Source organism: Heptranchias perlo, chromosome 21 (assembly GCF_035084215.1).
Source record: "Heptranchias perlo isolate sHepPer1 chromosome 21, sHepPer1.hap1, whole genome shotgun sequence".
Lineage (NCBI taxonomy): Eukaryota > Metazoa > Chordata > Chondrichthyes > Hexanchiformes > Hexanchidae > Heptranchias > Heptranchias perlo.
In genome coordinates this window covers 4,840,753-4,861,051 of record NC_090345.1, presented here as the reverse complement: position 1 = coordinate 4,861,051, position 20,299 = coordinate 4,840,753, and the positions used below count along the sequence as shown (strand labels likewise).

The 20,299-nt window shown below is 55.1% G+C and overlaps 1 protein-coding gene across 1 annotated transcript in view; it reads right to left on the bottom strand.

Annotated features, from left to right (window-relative positions):
* dnmbp (dynamin binding protein) overlaps positions 1–20,299 on the bottom strand; it is an 88,133-nt gene that overhangs the window by 48,795 nt on the left and 19,039 nt on the right. The window contains 3 exon segments of the mRNA XM_068002003.1: positions 4,878–6,605; positions 9,969–10,091; positions 11,298–11,448. Of these exon segments, the coding sequence (XP_067858104.1) occupies positions 4,878–6,605; positions 9,969–10,091; positions 11,298–11,442 (1,996 nt within the window). The 5' untranslated portion in view covers positions 11,443–11,448.

The following is a 20,299-nucleotide window of genomic DNA, read 5'->3' as shown; positions in this document are numbered from 1 at the left end:
TGGGGCCCCTGGTTCTACCCTCCCTGCTCGAGTCAGGACTCTCCTCTCCCTCCCTCCAGCCCACTGCTCGAGTCAGGACTCTCCTCTCCCTCCCTCCAGCCCACTGCTCGAGTCAGGACTCTCCTCTCCCTCCCTCCAGCCCACTGCTCGAGTCAGGACTCTCCTCTCCCTCCTCCAGCCCACTGCTCGAGTCAGGACTCTCCTCTCCCTCCCACAGCCCACTGCTCGAGTCAGGACTCTCCTCTCCCTCCCACCAGCCCACTGCTCGAGTCAGGACTCTCCTCTCCCCCTCCTCCAGCCCACTGCTCGAGTCAGGACTCTCCTCTCCCTCCCTCCAGCCCACTGCTCGAGTCAGGACTCTCCTCCCCCTCCCTCCCTCTCACGGGAACTGTGGTCAGGAGTCACTCTCCAGGCACTGATTGGCTGAAAGGCAGCTTGGCCCCTGGACTGAGTAAAGGATTAATCAGCTTTTCTTATACAAGGCTCAAACAAGCTTAATCGGGAAGGGAGGGAGAGGAGAGAGAGACAGACAGACAGACAGACAGTAAAACAAGAGAGACAGACTGTGAGAGTGTGTGTGAACATGAGAGAGAGAGAGAGAGAGAGGGAGTGGGCAGTGGGGAGCGGGCAGCGGGGAGCGGGGCAGCGGGGAGGCGGGCAGCGGGAGTGCAGTGTTTGGGAGGCACAAGTGGAATTATCGGAGAGTTGGACCTTGGTCGGGTCAAACTGACAGTCAGAGAGAGGGAGTGGATAAACAAACGCTCACCAACGGCCGACAGCGAGTGCGTTAAAGGGAGACAGGATCTAAGTATTTCGATACTTTGGTCTCACCGAGCGAAAGGAGGTGAAGAATTTGATCAATGTTTTATGGCGAGAGGGGGAGAAGCTGCAAGGAACAGGTTTTTATTGGGGAAAAGGAGCTCAAAGGTTAAACAGCCTCGGGCTTCCCTTCCAGCGCTCTGTGTAAAGGAGCGTCTACTGTGGGTGGAGGAGGGGCAGGAAGAGGAGCGGGAGGGGGTCGCGGGGGAGGGACAGGAGGACGAGGGGGGAGGATTGCGGGGGAGGGGGTCGCGGGGGAGGGACAGGAGGACGAGGGGGGAGGATTGCGGGGGAGGGGGGTCGCGGGGGAGGGACAGGAGGACGAGGGGGGAGGATTGCGGGGGAGGGGGGTCGCGGGGGGAGGGACAAGAGGAGGGGCCCTTCAGTTTACCTACCGAAGGAACTCACACCAGTGGACCGACCCTGGGGGTTATGGCGGCCGATCGATGGCCCTGATTTTCCTGGGGTTTGAGCCCCTGTCGTGTGGATCAGACCACCCCTCCCCTCCTCTCCCCTCCCCGCCCGCCCCGGTCGCTAAATGCACTGAGCAGCCGCTCCACGTGTCACTCACTATACCGCGTCACGGTAACGGGTCCCTAGCCAGTTGGCTCCGCTCTCTTCAAACGCTGCACAAATCTGCTCGGGATGAGGCGGGTGAATCAGCCAGCGACCCATAGGAACAGGAGGAGGCCATTCAGCCCCTCGAGGCTGTTCCGCCATTCAATTAGATCATGGCTGATCTGTATCTTAATCCCATTTATCCGCCTTTGCTCCATATCCCCTCGATACCCTCACCCAACAAACATCCATCAGTCTCATTCTTGAATGTTTCAATTGTTCCCCAGCATCCACAGACTTTTGGGGGGAAGGGAGTCCCAGATTCCCGCTACTCATTGCGTGGCACAGGACTGCGGGAAGACCCCACCATTTCTTTTTCCCCACTTCTGGGCCTTCTAAACGCCCAGGCCCAACCCCATGAGATGTGCGTCAGGATCCCCTTACCTCCTCCCCCTCTAAACCAGTCTCCAATGGCCATGCAGCAAGAGGAACGTGGGTTATGGCCTCAAGTAGGCCGCCCATTAGGCCTGGGTCTCAGTTTGAGCCATTGCCTCCCCAGGGCCTGAACACCAAGACAAAACAACCTTCAACTTACTCACTCCTTCCCTCTCAGCCAGGACACTGCCCTTCTTCATAGAATCATAGAATCTTACAGCACAGGAGGAGGCCATTTGGCCCATCGTGCCTGTGCCAGCTCTTTGAAAGAGCTATCCAGTCAGTCCCACTCCCTCCTGCTCTTTCCCCATAGTCCTACAAATTTCCTTTTCAAGTATTTATCCAATTCCCCTTTTGAAAGTTACTATTGAATCTGCTTCCACCGCCCTTTCAGGCAGCGCATTCCCAGATCAGAACAACTCGCTGCGTAAAAAAAAATGTTTCCTTATCTCCCCTCTGGCTCTTTTGCCAATTATCTTAAATCTGTGTCCTCTGGTTACTGACCCTCCAGTCAGTGGAAACAATTTCTCCTTATTTACTCTGTCAAAACCCTTCATGATCTTGAACACCTCTATTAAATCTCCCCTTAACCTTCTCTGCTGTAAGGAGAACAGCCCAGCTTCTCCAGTCTCTCCTCATAACTGAAGTCCTTCATCCCTGGTACCATTCTGGTAAATCTCCTCTCCACCCTCTCCAAGGCCTTGACATCCTTCCTAAAGTGCGGTGCCCAGAATTGGACACAATACTCCAGCTGAGGCCTAACCAGTGTTTTGTAAAGGTTTCGGATAACTTCCTTGCTTTTGTACTCTGTGCCTCTATTTTTAAAGCTCAGGATCCCATGTGGTTGAATTATAGCTACTTGGGTGTATGACCCAGGGCAACCGTGTCCCAGGAATGAGTCGACTCCTTCAGGACAGGAATGGGAGAAGACTAACAGAGGAGGAGAAAGAAAGAATGAAAGAAAGAAAGCAAGAATTAATCCTTGGAAATCCTGGGCGTCAGAAAGAGTTAAGCAGCCAACAGCCAGAGAGGAACCTGTCTAACCGGGTGTGGGACAAAGACATGTTGAAACACACTGAATGGAATGCTGTTGGTGAATGGTTGACTGGGCAGGTCTGCTAGTTGCACATCGGGGCTGGTCGTCCTGGGAAACGGGGCCTGGAGAACCGGTGGGGGTTAGGTCTCACACAAACCGTCTCGCCGCAATGCGACAGACCGGGGGGCCGGCCATTTCCAACTGATCCCCGGTCTCAAGTTCTCACCCGTGCCTTAGTTACCTCCAGACTCGACTACTTCCAGTGCTCTCCTGGCCGGCCTCCCACTCTCCGTAAACTTGAGCTCATCCAAAACCCTGCTGCCCGTATCCTAACTTGCACCAAGTTCTCCCATCACCCCCCTGTGCTCGCTGACCTACATTGGATCCCGGTCTGGGAACGCCTCGATTTTAAAATTCTCATCCTTGTGTTCAAATCCCTCCATGGCCTCGCCCGCTCCCTATCCATGTAACCTCCTCCAGCCCCACAACCCTCCGAGATCTCTGCGCTCCTCCAATTCTGGCCTCTTGCGCATTTCCAATTTCCTTCGCTCCACCATTGGCGGCCGTGCCTTCAGCTGCCTGGGCCCTAAGCTCTGGAATTCCCTCCCTAAACCTCTCCGCCTCTCTCTCTCCTCCTTTAAGACGCTCCTTAAAACCTACCTCTTTGACCAAGCTTTTGGTCACCTGTCCTAATATCTCATGTGGCTCGGTGTCAAATTTTGTCTGATAATCGCTCCTGTGGAGCACCTTGGGAAGTTTTACTACGTTAAAGGCACTATATAAATGCAAGTTGTTGTTGTTGTGAATCTGTACCCCTTAAATCGGAGACTTGGTGCGAGTTGGGATACGGGGGGCAGCAGAGTTTTGGATGAGCTGAAGTTTACAGAGGGTGGAAAGTGGGAGGCCGGAGAGCATTAAAATCATTTAAATCATTAAAAGTAGCGACGCAGGTAAACAAGGTCACAAAAAAATGCTAACCAAGCACTAGGGTTCATTTCTCGAGGGATAGAATTGAAAAGCAGAGAAGTTCTGTTAAACCTGTATAGAACCTTGGTTAGACCACACTTGGAGTATTGTGAACAGGTCTCCATATTATAGAAAGGATATAGAGGCACTGGAGAAGGTGCAAAAAAAGATTTACTAGGATGATACCAGAACTGAGAGGTTATACCCATCAGGAAAGATTGAACAGGCTGGGGCTCTTTTCTCTAGAAAAAGAGAAGGCTGAGGGGTGACCTGATAGAGACCTTTAACATTATGAAAGGGTTTGATAGGGTAAACGTGGAGAAGATGTTTCCATTTGCGGGGGAGACCAGAACTAGGGGCCATAAATATAAGTTAATCACTAATAAATCCAATAGGGAATTCAGGAGAAACTTCTTTACCCAGAGAATGGTTAGAATGTGGAACTCGCTCCCACAAGGAGTAGTTGAGGCGAATGGTATAGATGCATTTAAGGGGAAATTAGATAAACACATGAGGGAGAAAGGAATCGTAGAAAGGTTACAGCACAGAGGGAGGCCATTCGGCCCATCGAGCCCGTGCCGGCTCTTTGTAACAGCAATCTAGTTAGTCCCATTCCCCCGCTCTCTCTACAAATTTTTTCCCTTCAAGTATTTATCCAATTCCTTTGTGAAAGCCACAATTGAATCTGTTTCCACCGCCCTTTCAGGCAGCGCATTCCAGATCATAACTCGCTGCATAAAAATGTTTTCCCTCATGTCGCCTTTGGTTCTTTTGCCGATCACCTTAAATCCATGTCCTCTGGTTCTCGACCCCTCCGCCAACGTGAACAGTTTCTCTTTGTTTACTTTCTCTAAACCCTTCATGATTTTGAACACTTCTATCAAATCTCCTCTTAACCTTCTCCGTTCCAAGGAGAACAACCCCAGCTTCTCCAGTCTATCCACGGAACTGAAGTCCCTCATCCCTGGAACCATTCTAGTAAATCACCCGGCATAGGCCAGTTGGGCCGAATGGCCTGTTTCTGTGCTATAGACTTGATGTGATACATGCTGTCTGACCTTACCTTTCAGAGTCTGAAGCTCCCCTTCCAGGGTCTCGATGTTGCAGGTGCAGAATTGCAGATTGTCCAGTGCCCCGGAGCGGAGAGTCTCCTCCGTTGGCCTCTCTGACATGGCCCTCAGGGACTCCCGGGTCTGGTAGTGCATCTCCAAGTCCCACTCCACTTCCTGGATCCTGGAGCGTAGGAGGCCGGGCGAGGGTCCCCGACTGACCGGCCGAGCTTCCCCCCCATCCTGGTCCCGCGGAGAGTCCAACCCGTTCAGACCTGGGAGTGGACTCCTCGAGGGGCACGTGTCCCCCCTCCGGGAGGGGGCCGCGTGGGGAGGGGGGAGAGGCGCGGGCCTGGAGGGGCGGAGGGAGTGGGGCTCGGAGACGGGTCGGGTGGCCGGAGGGGACTCGCGGCCGGCCGGAGGGGTCAGGGCCGGGGGGGAGGAGGTGGGGCGGTCCTGGGGACGGGGAGGGGCAGGTCTCGTTGATCGGACCCTGGCCACGGCCCGAGGGGACCCCCTGGTGACGTCCTGCTCCGTGTTGTAGTCCGAGATGGAGAAGTGTCGTCGGACCACCTGACCGGCCTCCGGCCTCAGGGCTGGGAGACTCCGGCCAAACTCTTCGATCTGCTCTGACCATTTGGAGTCCAGGTCGGGGGGGGGCCCGGACCCCAAGGTTGACCCCCTCCCGACCCCCGTCAAAGCATTCTGGGACCCTCCCCGTCGCCGACGCTTCGGCGGCTCGACCCCACCCTCCGACCTCTGGCGACCTTCAGGGCTCCGCCCCTCCCCCGTCTCCATCTCAGTCCCGGTTGGTGAGGCCTCGGGATCGGAAGCCGCGGGCACGGCCGGAAGTCCCGGAGTCTCCACCGCCGCCCTTTGACCCGAGGCTGGTGGGCTCGGTCCGGCAGACGGTGGGCTGGTGGCCGCATTGGCGGGGTCACCGACGGGGTCAGGGTTCAACGCAGCCCCGCCGAGCTCTCCCGGCGTCGGATCCAGGTGGGTCGAATTTGGCCGGGACGTCCCAGCCGTCTGGTCCTGGACCTCCCGGCAGCTGGCCGGCTGCTCCGTCTCCTCCAGCTTGACGAAGCGGATGGGAAAGATCCCAGTCCTCCCGCCCACTGACCCCTCTAACCAGCCGTCCTCCAAGGTGCCGAGGACCCTGATTCGGTCGCCTTTGATGAAGTCCAGCTCCTCGGGCTCCAGTGCGTTGAAGTCATACATTGCCACTCCGTAGATGCCCGGCTGGAACAGCGGTGTTGCAGATGCCGACTCCTCTGCAACTTCCTCCTCCTCCTCCTCCTCCTCCTCTTCCTCTTCTTCTTCCTCTTCTTCCTCCTCCTCCTCCTCCTCCTCCTCATAGCCGCTCACTCCGCAGCCCGACCCCTCCTCGGCCGTCTGCAAGGGACCCAACAGGTCGACGAAGCCCTGGGGGAAGATGCCCCTCCTGCCATCCAGCTCGCCCTCGAACCAGCCTGGCTCTGGCAGGCCCACGATGGTGATGACGTCTCCCTCGGTGAAGTCTAGCTCCTCGTCCAGCTGAGCGGAGAGTCCCATCAGGGCCCGCGCTCGGCCCAGGGCGTAGGCCGGCAGCTCGCCCACCGCCTTGCGGGACAGCTCCCTCGCCTTGTTGGAGAGGCGGAGCTCCCTGGCGCAGGAGGCCGGGAACGTGCCCCTCGACCCCCGGTAAGTGCGCCCGAGAAGCCAGGACCCCCCCAGCGAATCTTCCACAACCACAATGTCACCTGTAGGAGAGAGAGAGAGAGAAGGAATGAGCCAATAAGATCCCGAAACTGAGCACCAAATCTCTGCTCCCTTTCCCCCCTCCTCTCCGGCCGTGGATCAGTGGGCAGCACTCTCGCCTGTGAATCACAAGGTGATGGGTTCGAGCCCCACGCCAGAGAGTTGAGCTGACGCTCCCAGTGCAATACTGAGGGAGTGCTGCACTGTCGGAGGCGCCGTCTTTCGGATGAGACGTTAAATTGACGTCTGCCCTCTCAGATGGACGTAAAAGATCCCAGGGCCTCTAATGGAAGAAGAGCGGGGGAGTTCCCCCCGGTGTCCTGGGCCAATATTTATCGTTCAACCAAAATCACTAAAACAGGTTATCGGGTCATTATCTCATTGCTGTTTGTGGGATCTTGCTGTGCGCAAAATGGCTGCCGCGTTTCCTAAATTGCAACAACAACAACTTGCATTTATATAGCGCCTTTAACGTAGTAAAACCTCCCGAGGCGCTTGACTAGGAGCGTAAATCAGACAGAAATCGACACCGAGCCACATGAGGAGATATTAGGACAGGTGACCAAAAGCTTGGCCAAAGGGGTAGGTTTTAAGGAGCGTCTTAATGGAGAGAGAGAGAGAGGGGATTTCCGCCAATGGTGGGGCAAAGGAAATCGGGGAATGAGCAAGTGACAAGAATTGGAGGAGCTCAGAGGTCTCGGAGGGTTACAACAGTGACTACACTTAAAAGTGCTTCTTTGGCTGTAAAATGCTTTGGGATGTCCTGAGGTTGTGAAAGGCGCTATATAAATGCAAGTCTTTCTCAGGGCAGCCAGGGGCGGGCGATAAACTCCGGCGCTGGCAACATCACAGGAACCAAATGGGGGGGGGGGGGGGGGAAATAAAAGGACGCCCTCCAGTGGCTCGTCCAAATGGCCATTTTTTTTTTCCATGTGCGAGGCAGGATATTCCACCGTGGGAACCATCGCAGCCCTGCCCAATCCTGTCCACACACGCGCAACTGTCCTGGAGGGGTCAGAGGGCAGTGATCAGGACCGGGAACCCAGGCTAACTTCCTCCCCGTGTTTAACCCCGGGGCCCACACCTCGAGCCCCACCTGGAACTTGATTCATTGACCGGGGCTCAGGCCTATCCCCGAGGACAAGGCTCCCTCTGCTGTTTGAATGTGGTGATTGACCTGGAACCAGCTCCCATTTTAGATCTACAGACTTGACACTTTCTACTGTCTAAAAAAAAACGTGTTACGGTGTGTGTGTGTGTGTGTGTGTGTGTGTGTGTGTGTGTACACGTACATGTTTGCGCATGTATGTACACGTGTGCACGCACAGCTCAGCCGGTTAAGGAGGATCTAATAGTCGGGTTTGAGAATTATGAAAGGGTTTGAGAGGGTGAATTGTGAAAGATTAGATTCACTGGGTGGTGATGAAGTTGTAAATCAGAATTAATACTAGAGGCAGAAAGGAGGAGGGGAGATGGAACTTTGCCAATGGTTATTAGAATCTGGAATCCTTTATTACAAGGGACCATTGGAACCGAGTCAGTCACAGGATTTATGAAGGAATTAGAGAAACACAAAGAAAAACATTGAAAGGGGCAGAGAAAAGGCAGAGAAACTCGGCTTCTACTCCCTCGAGTTTAGAAGGTTGAGGGGTGATCTACTCGAGGTGTTTAAAGTGATAAGGGGATATGATAAAGGGAAATAACAGAGAAACTATTTCCTCTGGTGGGGAGAGTCCAGAGCAAGGCGGCAGAATCTTAAAATTAAAGCTAGGTCTTCCTGGTGAAAAATCAGGAAGTACTTTTTCACACACAGGGCAGTGGAAATCTGGAACTCTCTCCCCCAAATGGTGGATGCTGAGAGTCAATTGGAGCTTTCAAGAGTGAGATCGATAGATTTTTATTGGGTGAGGGTATCGAGGGATATGGAGCAAAGGCGGGTAAATGGAGTTGAGGGGCAGATCGGCCATGATCTGATTGAATTGCGGAACAGTCTCGAGGGGCCGAATGGCCTCCTCCTGTTCCTAAATATATATGACTTTAAAATGGCGACTGAGTTACACGGGCGCACCCTGGTCCAATTACCCTTTGCCCTCTAACCCACTGACCCGAGCTACAATTGATGCCGACCTCCCACGTGTGTAAAGCAATGAGAGGTCGACTTGTGTAACTCTTAAAAAGAAATAGTTTGTGGGGAGTTGGATTGTTGGCTTGTGACCATGGCTCTGTCAAGAGGACTGCATCATGCAGGAGACGGGCACCAGACCTTTGAATGTCTCCCTGTGATCGACACAGAGCGAGACCGGGCGGGAGGGGCAGACACAATGGGGTCTGTGTCCGAGTATGTTCGAAAGGGCACAGCCCTTTCAATCACAAGATTGTGAGGAATGGGGCTCGAGTGTTATCCATTCAAATAAAGACCCACACTGAAAGGACACCTCTTTCACACGGCCGACCCACATCGTTCCACGCGACACACAATCGTGAATCGGGGACAACGTGATGCTCGAGATCTCGGGCCCTTCTCCCTCTCCGCCCACCGTGTCTGCACAGAAACAATTCAGGAGGATTCAGGAGTTCTGCTGATGGTTCATTCCTGGGCTCAGTGGGTGGCAACTGGAGGTCGTGGGTTCGAGTCCCACTCCGGAGACTTGAGCACAATAATCCAGGCCGACACTCCCAGTGCCAGTACTGAGGGAGTGCTGCACTGTCGGAGGTGCCGTCTTTCAGATGAGACCTTAAAACAAGGTCCCGTCTGACCTCTCAGGTGATCCCACGGCCACTATTTCGAAGAAGAGCAGGGGAGTTCTCCCCGGTGTCCTGGGCCAATATTTATCCCTCAACCATCATCACTAAAAACAGATGATCTGGTAATCATTACTCTGCTGCCCGTATCCTAACTCGCACCAAGTCCCGTTCACCCCTCACCCCTGTGCTCGCTGACCTACATTGGCTCCTCTTCTGGGAACGCCTCGATTTTAAAATTCTCATCCTTGTTTTCAAATCCCTCCATGGCCTCGCCCCCTCCCTATCTCTGTAACCTCCTCCAGCCCTACAACCCTCCGAGATCTCTGCACTCCTCCAATTCTGGCCTCTTGCACATCCCCCGATTTCCTTCGCTCCACCATTGGCGGCCGTGGCTTCAGCTGCCCGGGCCCTAAGCTCTGGAATTCCCTCCCCAAACCTCTCCACCCCTCTCTCGTCCCTGTGAAGCGCCTTGGGGACATTTTATTACGTCAAAGGCACTATATAAATGCAAGTTGTTGTTGCAATGTTTGCCCACCTAACAATAGTCTTTGCAGGTGTTACTCCAGACGTTCGAGTGATGTGGTGAGGTGTTCAATAAACAGTAGTGTATCTACACTTACCTCGTTTGAGAGACAGGTCACTGCTGGCAGAGGCCTTGAAATCGTTGGTGCAAACACACAACTTCTCGCCCAGTTTGGTGTTGGGAATGGACACGGGTTCCACGAAGCTGCTGGGAAACTGACCTGCGGAGAGCGAGAGAGAGAGAGACAAGCCCGTCAGACCGAGAACCAAACCATGTCCCCACAGAGATCAGACACGCCAAGAGCAAGTAGTTCTCTACAGTGTACCAACCGGAGGTCAGTGGCATAGAAGGTCATAGGTTAAGGGGTCGGCGTAACCCGGAGGTCCCCGGCTCCGACGCTGAGCAGAGAGGTTTCACCCCCCCCCTCCCCACCATTTCTCCAGCAGCCGACGGAGGTCTGATTCATCCCTCAATCTCTCCTCCCCCCCCGCCCCGCCCAGCTACGTGTGACACCATGTGCCTGACCCGATGCGAAGTTCAGTGGTCAAACATCCACCTGTGCCACCAGAATCGACTGGTCAGTGCGAGGGCTGGTCAGTGAGCGGTTTGTCAGACACAGTCCCGTCTGCTCTACGGCCCAGGGTTCAATCCGGCCCAGACGGATGGGGGAGGGGGAAGATCTCCTCTGTCTGCTGGCAGCAAGGATTCACCATGAAATCATCAGCCGACCGAAGTTTGGCCCACTGGGGCAGGGGTCAAACTCAAGACTTGGCGGGAAGGGGGGCGAGCTGGGAACTGGGGGAATGCCGACTTACCCCAGTCCAAAGACTGAACGGGGAAACCCCACGGACTCGCAGGCCGCACCTGGAGGCCCAAGAAGTTATCCTGTATCTAACCTGTGCTGTACCTGCCCTGGGAGTGTTTGATGGGACAGTGTAGAGGGAGCTTTACTCTGTATCTAACCCGTGCTGTACCTGCCCTGGGAGTGTTTGATGGGACAGTGTAGAGGGAGCTTTACTCTGTATCTAACCCGTGCTGTACCTGCCCTGGGAGTGTTTGATGGGACGGTGTAGAGGGAGCTTTACTCTGTATCTAACTTGTGCTGTACCTGCCCTGGGAGTGTTTGATGGGACAGTGTGGAGGGAGCTTTACTCTGTATCTAACCCGTGCTGGTGCGGGGTCACGACCTGCCACACCGGGGGAGGGGGGTCTAATCACCACATCTCTTGGGCAAGGGTAGCGAGGGATCTGGCCCGAAGGCGGGTAAATGTTGAGGTGCAGATCTAAGTGAATGGCGGAGCAGGCTCGAGGGGCTGAATGGTCTCTTCCTGCTCCTATTAAGAAAGCAGTGGAGGTCAGAGTTGAGGGGTCGGGGCCGAGGTGAAGGGAGGGGAGACCGAGCTGCTCCGTTCACCGATCCACTTACCCGTGACTCCGTCTTTCTTCCCCAGCAGCCAGAACTCGTCGAGCACGCTCAGCACCTCGATGACATCACCGGCGAAGACGGGCAGCTCCTCGGAGACGCTGGGGCGGAATTCGAAGATCGCTCGCACGAGGGATCCGGGCTCCATACTGCACTGCAAGACGGAAACATCTTCATCACCGGTCGGGGGAAACCCAGACAAGTCAAACCGAAACACGGTGGGGTATCGGGGGCAACAGTGCCCGTGGGGTATTGGGGGAGGGGGGGGGCAACAGTGCCCACGGGTTATTGGGGAGGGGGGTAACAGTCCCTGTGGGACTGTGGGGTATCAGGTGGTATCGGGGGAGGGAGGGGTAACAGTCCCTGTGGGACTGTGGGGTATCAGGTGGTATCGGGGGAGGGGGGGTAACAGTCCCTGTGGGACTGTGGGGTATCAGGTGGTATCGGGGGAGGGGGGGTAACAGTCCCTGTAGAGCTGTGGGGTATCAGGTGGTATCGGGGGAGGGAGGGGTAACAGTCCCTGTGGGACTGTGGGGTATCAGGTGGTATCGGGGGAGGGGGGGGTAACAGTCCCTGTGGGACTGTGGGGTATCAGGTGGTATCGGGGGAGGGGGGGTAACAGTCCCTGTAGAGCTGTGGGGTATCAGGTGGTATCGGGGGAGGGAGGGGTAACAGTCCCTGTGGGACTGTGGGGTATCAGGTGGTATCGGGGGAGGGGGGGGTAACAGTCCCTGTAGGACTGCGGGGTATCAGGTGGTATCGGGGGAGGGAGGGGTAACAGTCCCTGTAGAGCTGTGGGGTCACACACGCAGTCACACGCACAGGAACGTACATCAAACCCTCCGCATACAGAGGTAATTGGCCGGGTTTACCGACTCCAGGAATTAAATCTCAGTCTGCGCCATCGTCCCGGCCGCTGTGACATCACGCGGTCCACGGTGACTCCGAGCAGGAAATTCCCAGCTCCACAGACACGCTCTGAGCTCGGCCCAGTTTCCTTCCTCTGTCGAAGGGGGTCACTGACACAACACACAGAACAATGACGGTCAGCGAGAGGGCACAGCCGGTCCCTCCACACTCACACATCGCTCCGCAAATGGAAAAGCTGGCTACACCTCTCCTGCGAGCAGCGGCCGGGCTGTTCTGGAACCTTCCTTCCTGATGGTTAGTTTTGTATTTAACCCATTACAGCCCCCCCGCCCTCCCCCGTGCTGTCCTTCAGTCTGGTCTCTCTCTCTCTCTATCTATCTCTCCTCCCGTCTCTCTCTATCAATGGTGTTGTGCAAGTGGCAGTAAACGGGGTGTAAACAACAACAATAACTTGCATTTATATAGTGTCTTTAATGCAGTGAAATGTCCCAAGACACTTCACAGGAGCGATTATCAAACAAAATTTGACACCGAGCCACATAAGGAGATATTAGGACAGGTGACCAAAAGCTTGGTCAAAGAGGTAGGTTTTAAGGAGCGTCTTAAAGGAGGAGAGAGAGGTAGAGAGGTTTAGGGAGGGAATTCCACAGCTTAGGGCCTGGGCAGCTGAAGGCACGGCCACCAATGGTGGAGGGATGGAAATCAGGGATGTGCAAGAGGCCAGAGTTGGAGGAGCGCAGAGATCTCGGAGGGTTGTAGGAGGTTACAGAGATAGGGAGGGGCGAGGCCATGGAGGGATTTGAAAACAAGGATGAGAATTTTAAAATCGAGGCGTTCCCGGACCGGGAGACAATGTAGGTCAGCGAGCACAGAGGGTGATGGGAGAACGGGACTTGGTGCGAGTTAGGATACGGACAGGAGGGTTTTGGATGAATGCAAGTTTATGGAAGGTGGAAGATGGGAGGCCGGCCAGAAGAGCATTGGAATAGTCGAGTCTGGAGGTAACAAAGGTATGGATGAGGTCAACTGGAGGACCAACTGAAGACCCCCAGTTGAGGCCCCCAGTGGCACTGCCAGCCCCCCTGCACACACACTTCCAACTGCACCTCTGGCAATACAACACCTCCCTCAGCACTGCACCGGGAGTGTCAGCCTAGATCATACGCTCAAGTCTCTGGAGTGGGACTCGAACCCACGACCTTCTGACTCTGAGGCGACAGTTGCTACCCACCGAGGCACGGCCTAGCCCCCCTCCGGCTGGGAACTCCCTGGGAGACTGGGCAAGGACGGGATGAGTGGGGACACCACAAGCCTGCTGACACTAACTGGGCTCACCCCTGAAAAGAGCAGTTCATGGGGCAAGGTCGGTAAATGAGCCGCTCCCATAGAACTGGAACTGAACAGGGAGGAGGAGCAGGAGGAGAAAACTGGCAGGGAGAGGAGGAGGAAGAAATCTCGATCCAATTTTTAGTTTTTTCTTTTCTTCTCTTGTTGCTAAGCACCAAGAGTTTGTTTAGTTTGAGCATCTAATTCAAACCATATTCATGTCCTAACATGTCAACACACACTGGTGTTGCTGAGTTGGTCCAGGCGGGAAACTCACTGATTCTGCCCTTGGGATTTCTCATTATTGCCCCCTTGAGCTGGGAGGCCAGCACTGGTTTGTGCCTTTACCCATTTCTAGCTCTCTGGCTAAATAACCCTCGCAGTTATACAGGGCCTTGGTGAGACCGCACCTGGAGTTTTGGTCTCCTTACCTAAGAGAGGATATACTTGCCATAGAGGGAGTGCAGCGAAGGTTCACCAGACTGATTCCCGGGATGGCAGGACTGTCGTACGAGGAGAGATTGGGTCGGCTCGGCCTGTATTCACTCGAGTTTAGAAGATTGAGAGGGGATCTCATTGAAACATATAAAATTCTGACAGGGCCAGACAGACTGGATGCAGGGAGGATGTTTCCCCTGGCTGGGGGGTCCAGAACGAGGGGTCACAGTCTCGGGATACGGGGTAGGACATTTAGGACTGAGATGAGGAGAAATTTCTTCACTCAGAGGGTGGTGAACCTGTGGAATTCTCTACCACAGAAGGCTGTGGAGGCCAAGTCACTGAATATATTTAAGAAGGAGCTAGATAGATTTCTAGACACAAAAGGCATCAAGGGGCATGGGGAGAGAGCGGGAATATGGTATTGAGATGGAGGATCAGCCATGATCATATTGAATGGCGGAGCAGGCCGGAAGGGCCGAATGGCCTACTCCTGCTCCTATTTTCTATGCTTCTATGTACGGAGACATGGTGGTGTGGTGGTTATGTTACAGGACCAGTAATCCAGAGGACGCGGGTTCAAATCCCACTGGAGTTCTGCGTTCAGTTCTGGACCGCACCCCAGGAAGAATATTTTGGCCTTGGAGGGGGCGCAGCGCAGATTCACTATCATGATAACGGGGCTTAGAGGGTTAAATTATGAGCACTAGGCTTGTATTCCCTCAAGTATAGAAGATTAAGGGCTGATTTAACTGAGATGTTTGAAGGATTCGATGGGGTAGATAGAGAGAAACTATTTCCTCTGGTGGGGGGAGTCCAGAGCAAGGGGGCAGAACCTGAAAATTAGAGCCAGGCCAGGGGTGATGTCAGGAAGCACTTCTTCACACAAGGAGTAGTGGAAACCCCTCCACGGCCTCGCCCCTCCCTATCTCTGTAACCTCCTCTAGCCCTACAACCCTCCGAGATCTCAGCCCGCCACCAATTCTGGCCTCTTGTCCATCCCCCATTTCCTTCGCCCCTCCATTGGCGGCCGTGCCTTCAGCAGTCTAGGCTCTAAGCTCTGGACTTCCCTCCCTAAACCTCTCCGCCTCTGTTAAGACGCTCCTTAAAACCTACCTCTTTGACCAAGCTTTTGGTCACCTGTCCTAATATCTCCTTATGTGGCTCGGTGTCAAATTTTGTTTGATAATCGCTCCTGTGAAGGGCCTTGGGACGTTTTACTACATTATTAGGCGCTATATAAATGCAAGTTGTTGTTGAAGGGAGAGATTGGGAGATGGTGACTAGGCTGGGTCAAAGAGATGTGTTTAGAGGAGATTTATTTCTAAACGACAGAGAGGCAGGAGCTTGGTGGAGGTTTGGGGGAAGAGAGTAGGAGCAAGGTCTGAAGGCCCTGCCACCAACTGTGGGTCTAAGGGAGGGTGGCTGCACAGGAGGCTAGAGTCAGGGTGAGTCCAGGCCACGGAGCAGCTTCTAGACAAAGGTCTTGGGTTTAATGAAATAGGGAGGTGGGGGGGGGGGGGTGGAGAGAAGAGGGCGGAGAGAAGGAAGAGAGCAGTTGGGTGGAGCAATGTCCCAGATAGAATCCCTGGGAACGGACGAGTTACGGTCTGACTAGCAGCACAGTGACTGAGCTGCCCAATGCTCCAGAATCCCACATCCATCTCACATTCCACCAACTTCATGCCACATTCCAGCCCAGCAACTCGTTGGAGAAAGACTTTTGCTCTTTCCCCATCACCAGTTAAGCTTCTTATGGTTTCGCATTTGAACCAAAGCACAGTGGGTAAAGCCAACCATTTTGATGCGGAGCTGAGCCACTCAGTCTAAGGAAGAGGACCCCTTCAAACATAGTCTGTCCCAAGTTAGCAGGACTGTTGGTTGAGGGGTGAATGTCAGCCAGGGACACCAGGAGATCTGCTCTCCTTCAAATCCCTTCATGGCCTTGCCCCTCCCGATCTCTCCTACAACCCTCCGAGATCTCTGCTCTCCTCCAATTCTGGCCTCTTGCGCATCCCCCGATTTTAATCGTTCCACCACTGGCGGTCGTGCCTTCAGCTGCCTAGGCCCTAAGCTCTGGAATTTCTTCCCGAAACATCTCCACCTCTCTCACCTCTGTTAAGACTATCCTTAAAACCCACATCTTCCTGTCCTAATATCTCCTTATGTGGCTCGGTGTTAAATTTTGTTTGAAAACACTCCTGTGAAACGCCTTGGGACGTTTTACCAAGTTAAAGGTGCTACATTAATGCAACTTGTTGTTGTTGTTGTCTGTCCTGCCCCTTTAGGGCCTCAAGGTGTAATTGCTGTGCATTCATAGAATCGTACAGCACAGAAGGAGGCCATTTGGCCCATCGCGCCCGTGCCAGCTCTTTTGAAAGATCTACTCAATTAGTCCCACTCCCCCCGCTCCCTTCCCATCGCCTCGCTCAAACAGAGGTCAGTCCGTCCCCACATGATGTTCTAGCAGGAGCCTCTGGACAGTGATCGGGAGCAGATTCCCGTCCTCCCCTCCCTCCCATTCCCACTCCCACCAAAGCCCAGGGCACAGACAAGTAGTTGCGCCCCTTACTGCGACCAAATCTTAGATCAGCGAACTCAGCGCAGGTCAAGGATCAAACCAGGGGGCATTCCTCACCCGCGTGGCTGGGCAGATCTACAGAGCGATGAATTAACTCAGACTCCCTGCGGGAAGCCTGGTCTGTTCTACTGTCCACTGCGATATTGTTGGTTTGAGAAATCGGCCCCTCTGACGAGCAACCTCCCCTTTGTCCTCAAGCCCTGACTGTGGTATAAAATGCCCATCGCTAATCCAGCTTAACCTCAAAAAAAGCACGAGACGGTGAAGTTTGAGAAAAAATAAATAAAAAGACACTGTTGGAATTCTTTCGGGAGTGTCCGAGTTCTCTCTGAGTTACTCACCACCTCTCCCAATGGGGACACAAGGCCAAAGGGGCTGCAGCTGTGTTGAGTTTGGAACCAGAGATGATAAACAGATGTTGGAATCTCATTTCAGGCCCCCTCATCGAACCTGCGACCAAACCAACACCCGCTGGATTTTTATAAATAAGGCCCGAGCTGTGGCCTGGGTTGATGCGTTTCTCGCGCTCTCTCTCTCTCATCTCCTCCAGAGCCGAGAGAGTGTCTGAGCCCTCCCATGTCGGGAGGGAATCATCAGCCAGAGGTTCTCCAACCGGCTGCCTCTCGTGACATCTGGAGTTTCAGATCAGGTTGGTTCCAGGGTTCACAGTACCGTCTACGTCTCTCTTAGCTACGGTATCACTCTTGCGCTGGGGAGACTGCAGGAATTGAGAAACTATGGAGAGGTTTTCCCCCCCCCCACTCCTCTGCTTCCCTCTCCCTCAGCTTTGACTCCGTGTTGAGTGCAGGATCCCAGGCGGCCCTCCAAGTGGACATTGTGCATTACGTGAGCATTGGCACCGAGTGTCACTGTGAGTGACAGCCGGGACCAATCCTGTCCTCGTGGGCTCTGTACATACTCTCGCTCACACTCACACTCACACTCACACACTGAGGGAGTGCTGCACTGTCGGAGGTGCCGTCTTTCAGCTGAGACATTAAACCGAGGCCCCGTCTGCCCTCTCAGGTGGACGTAAAAGATCCCATGACACGATTCGAAGAAGAGCAGGGGGAGTTCTCCCCGGTGTCCCGGGGCCAATATTTATTCCTCAACCAACATCACCAAAACAGATGATCTGGTCATTATCACATTGCTGTTTGTGGGATCTTGCTGTGTGCAAATTGGCTGCCGCGTTTCCTACATTGGCATCTCAGCAATCGATCGCCATCCATCGCACATGCCCAAGAAGGCATCCCGAGCTAACCAATCACAAAGGAGCCTCAACAATAGGCCTCAGTATCCTGCAACTAAAGGGGAGCGAGAGAGAACGAGGGGGGGAGCGAGAGAGAACGAGGGGGGGAGCGAGAGAGAACGAGGGGGGGAGCGAGAGAGAACGAGGGGGGGAGCGAGAGAGAACGAGGGGGGGAGCGAGAGAGAACGAGGGGGGGAGCGAGAGAGAACGAGGGGGGGAGCGAGAGAGAACGAGGGGGGGAGCGAGAGAGAACGAGGGGGGGAGCGAGAGAGAACGAGGGGGGGAGCGAGAGAGAACGAGGGGGGGAGCGAGAGAGAACGAGGGGGGGGAGCGAGAGAGAACGAGGGGGGGAGCGAGAGAGAACGAGGGGGGGGAGCGAGAGAGAACGAGGGGGGGAGCGAGAGAGAACGAGGGGGGGAGCGAGAGAGAACGAGGGGGGGAGCGAGAGAGAACGAGGGGGGGAGCGAGAGAGAACGAGGGGGGGAGCGAGAGAGAACGAGGGGGGGAGCGAGAGAGAACGAGGGGGGGAGCGAGAGAGAACGAGGGGGGGAGCGAGAGAGAACGAGGGGGGGAGCGAGAGAGAACGAGGGGGGGAGCGAGAGAGAACGAGGGGGGGAGCGAGAGAGAACGAGGGGGGGAGCGAGAGAGAACGAGGGGGGGAGCGAGAGAGAACGAGGGGGGGAGCGAGAGAGAACGAGGGGGGGAGCGAGAGAGAACGAGGGGGGGGAGCGAGAGAGAACGAGGGGGGGAGCGAGAGAGAACGAGGGGGGGAGCGAGAGAGAACGAGGGGGGGGAGCGAGAGAGAACGAGGGGGGGGAGCGAGAGAGAACGAGGGGGGGAGCGAGAGAGAACGAGGGGGGGAGCGAGAGAGAACGAGGGGGGGAGCGAGAGAGAACGAGGGGGGGAGCGAGAGAGAACGAGGGGGGGAGCGAGAGAGAACGAGGGGGGGAGCGAGAGAGAACGAGGGGGGGAGCGAGAGAGAACGAGGGGGGGAGCGAGAGAGAACGAGGGGGGGAGCGAGAGAGAACGAGGGGGGGAGCGAGAGAGAACGAGGGGGGGAGCGAGAGAGAACGAGGGGGGGAGCGAGAGAGAACGAGGGGGGGAGCGAGAGAGAACGAGGGGGGGAGCGAGAGAGAACGAGGGGGGGAGCGAGAGAGAACGAGGGGGGAGCGAGAGAGAACGAGGGGGGGAGCGAGAGAGAAAGAGGGGGGGAGCGAGAGAGAAAGAGGGGGGAGCGAGAGAGAAAGAGGGGGGAGCGAGAGAGAACGAGGGGGGAGCGAGAGAGAACGAGGGGGGAGCGAGAGAGAACGAGGGGGGAGCGAGAGAGAACGAGGGGGGAGCGAGAGAGAACGAGGGGGGAGCGAGAGAGAACGAGGGGGGAGCGAGAGAGAACGAGGGGGGAGCGAGAGAGAACGAGGGGGGAGCGAGAGAGAAAGAGGGGAAAGGGAGAGAAAGGAGGGGAAAGGGAGAGAAAGGAGGGGAAAGGGAGAGAAAAAGGAGGGGAAAGGGAGAGAAAGGAGGGGAAAGGGAGAGAAAGGAGTGGAAAGGGAGAGAAAGGAGGGGAAAGGGAGAGAAAGGAGGGGAAAGGGAGAGAAAGGAGGGGAAAGGGAGAGAAAGGAGGGGAAAGGGAGAGAAAGGAGGGGAAAGGGAGAGAAAGGAGTGGAAAGGGAGAGAAAGGAGTGGAAAGGGAGAGAATGGAGGGGAAAGGGAGAGAAAGGAGGGGAAAGGGAGAGTGAGAGAGAGAGAGAGAGGAAGAGGGGAGAAAAAGAGAGAAAAAAGGGGAGAGAGAAAGAGAAAAAATAGGCGAGAGGAGAGAAAGGAGAAGAGAGAGAACAAAAAAGAGGAGAAATGTGAAAGAGAGAGGATGGAGAGAAAAAAGGGAGAAAGAAGAGAAAGATTTGAGAGAAAAAGAGGAAGGAGAACAAAAAACAGAGCGAGAGAGAGAGAAAATGCACAGAGGAGATTCTGGCTCCTGATCTTTCACTTACCCCTGTTCGTATGTCAGTGTCGGGCGTGTACAGGCTCAGGCTTGACTGTGATGCTTCCCATGTTAGAATAGCCTACCGACGGTCACTGTCTGCGCTCGCACGGGATGAGTGCTTACTTGGGCAAAGGATGCCCACCACCGGCGCAGCCGTAACGTAGTAAAGAGACGCGTTGCTCGGGAGAACACGGGAAGGTCCAGCTTGTCTCCAGCAGCAGCTGTAGTAAGTCACAGCTTGGCATGTAGCTCGCTGCCTTAGTTCTGAGACCTGGACATGTCAAAACAAGCACAGGCTCTCAGCCTCCCACCACTCCCTGCTCACATACCCCGTCATCCAGCTTTTACCTGCCTTCGATCGGAGGCTCCCTCTCGCTCCCCCACACAAACCACAATCAGCATGCCTCTCTCTCTCTCTCTGGAGCCGGAGGTGCAGGATAACTGCAGTAGCTACAGCCATACAAAGCCCTGGATAGACCGCACCTGGAGTACTGTGCTCAGTTCTGGGCACCGCATCTTAGGAAGGACATATTCGCCTTGGAGGGAGTGCAGTGTAG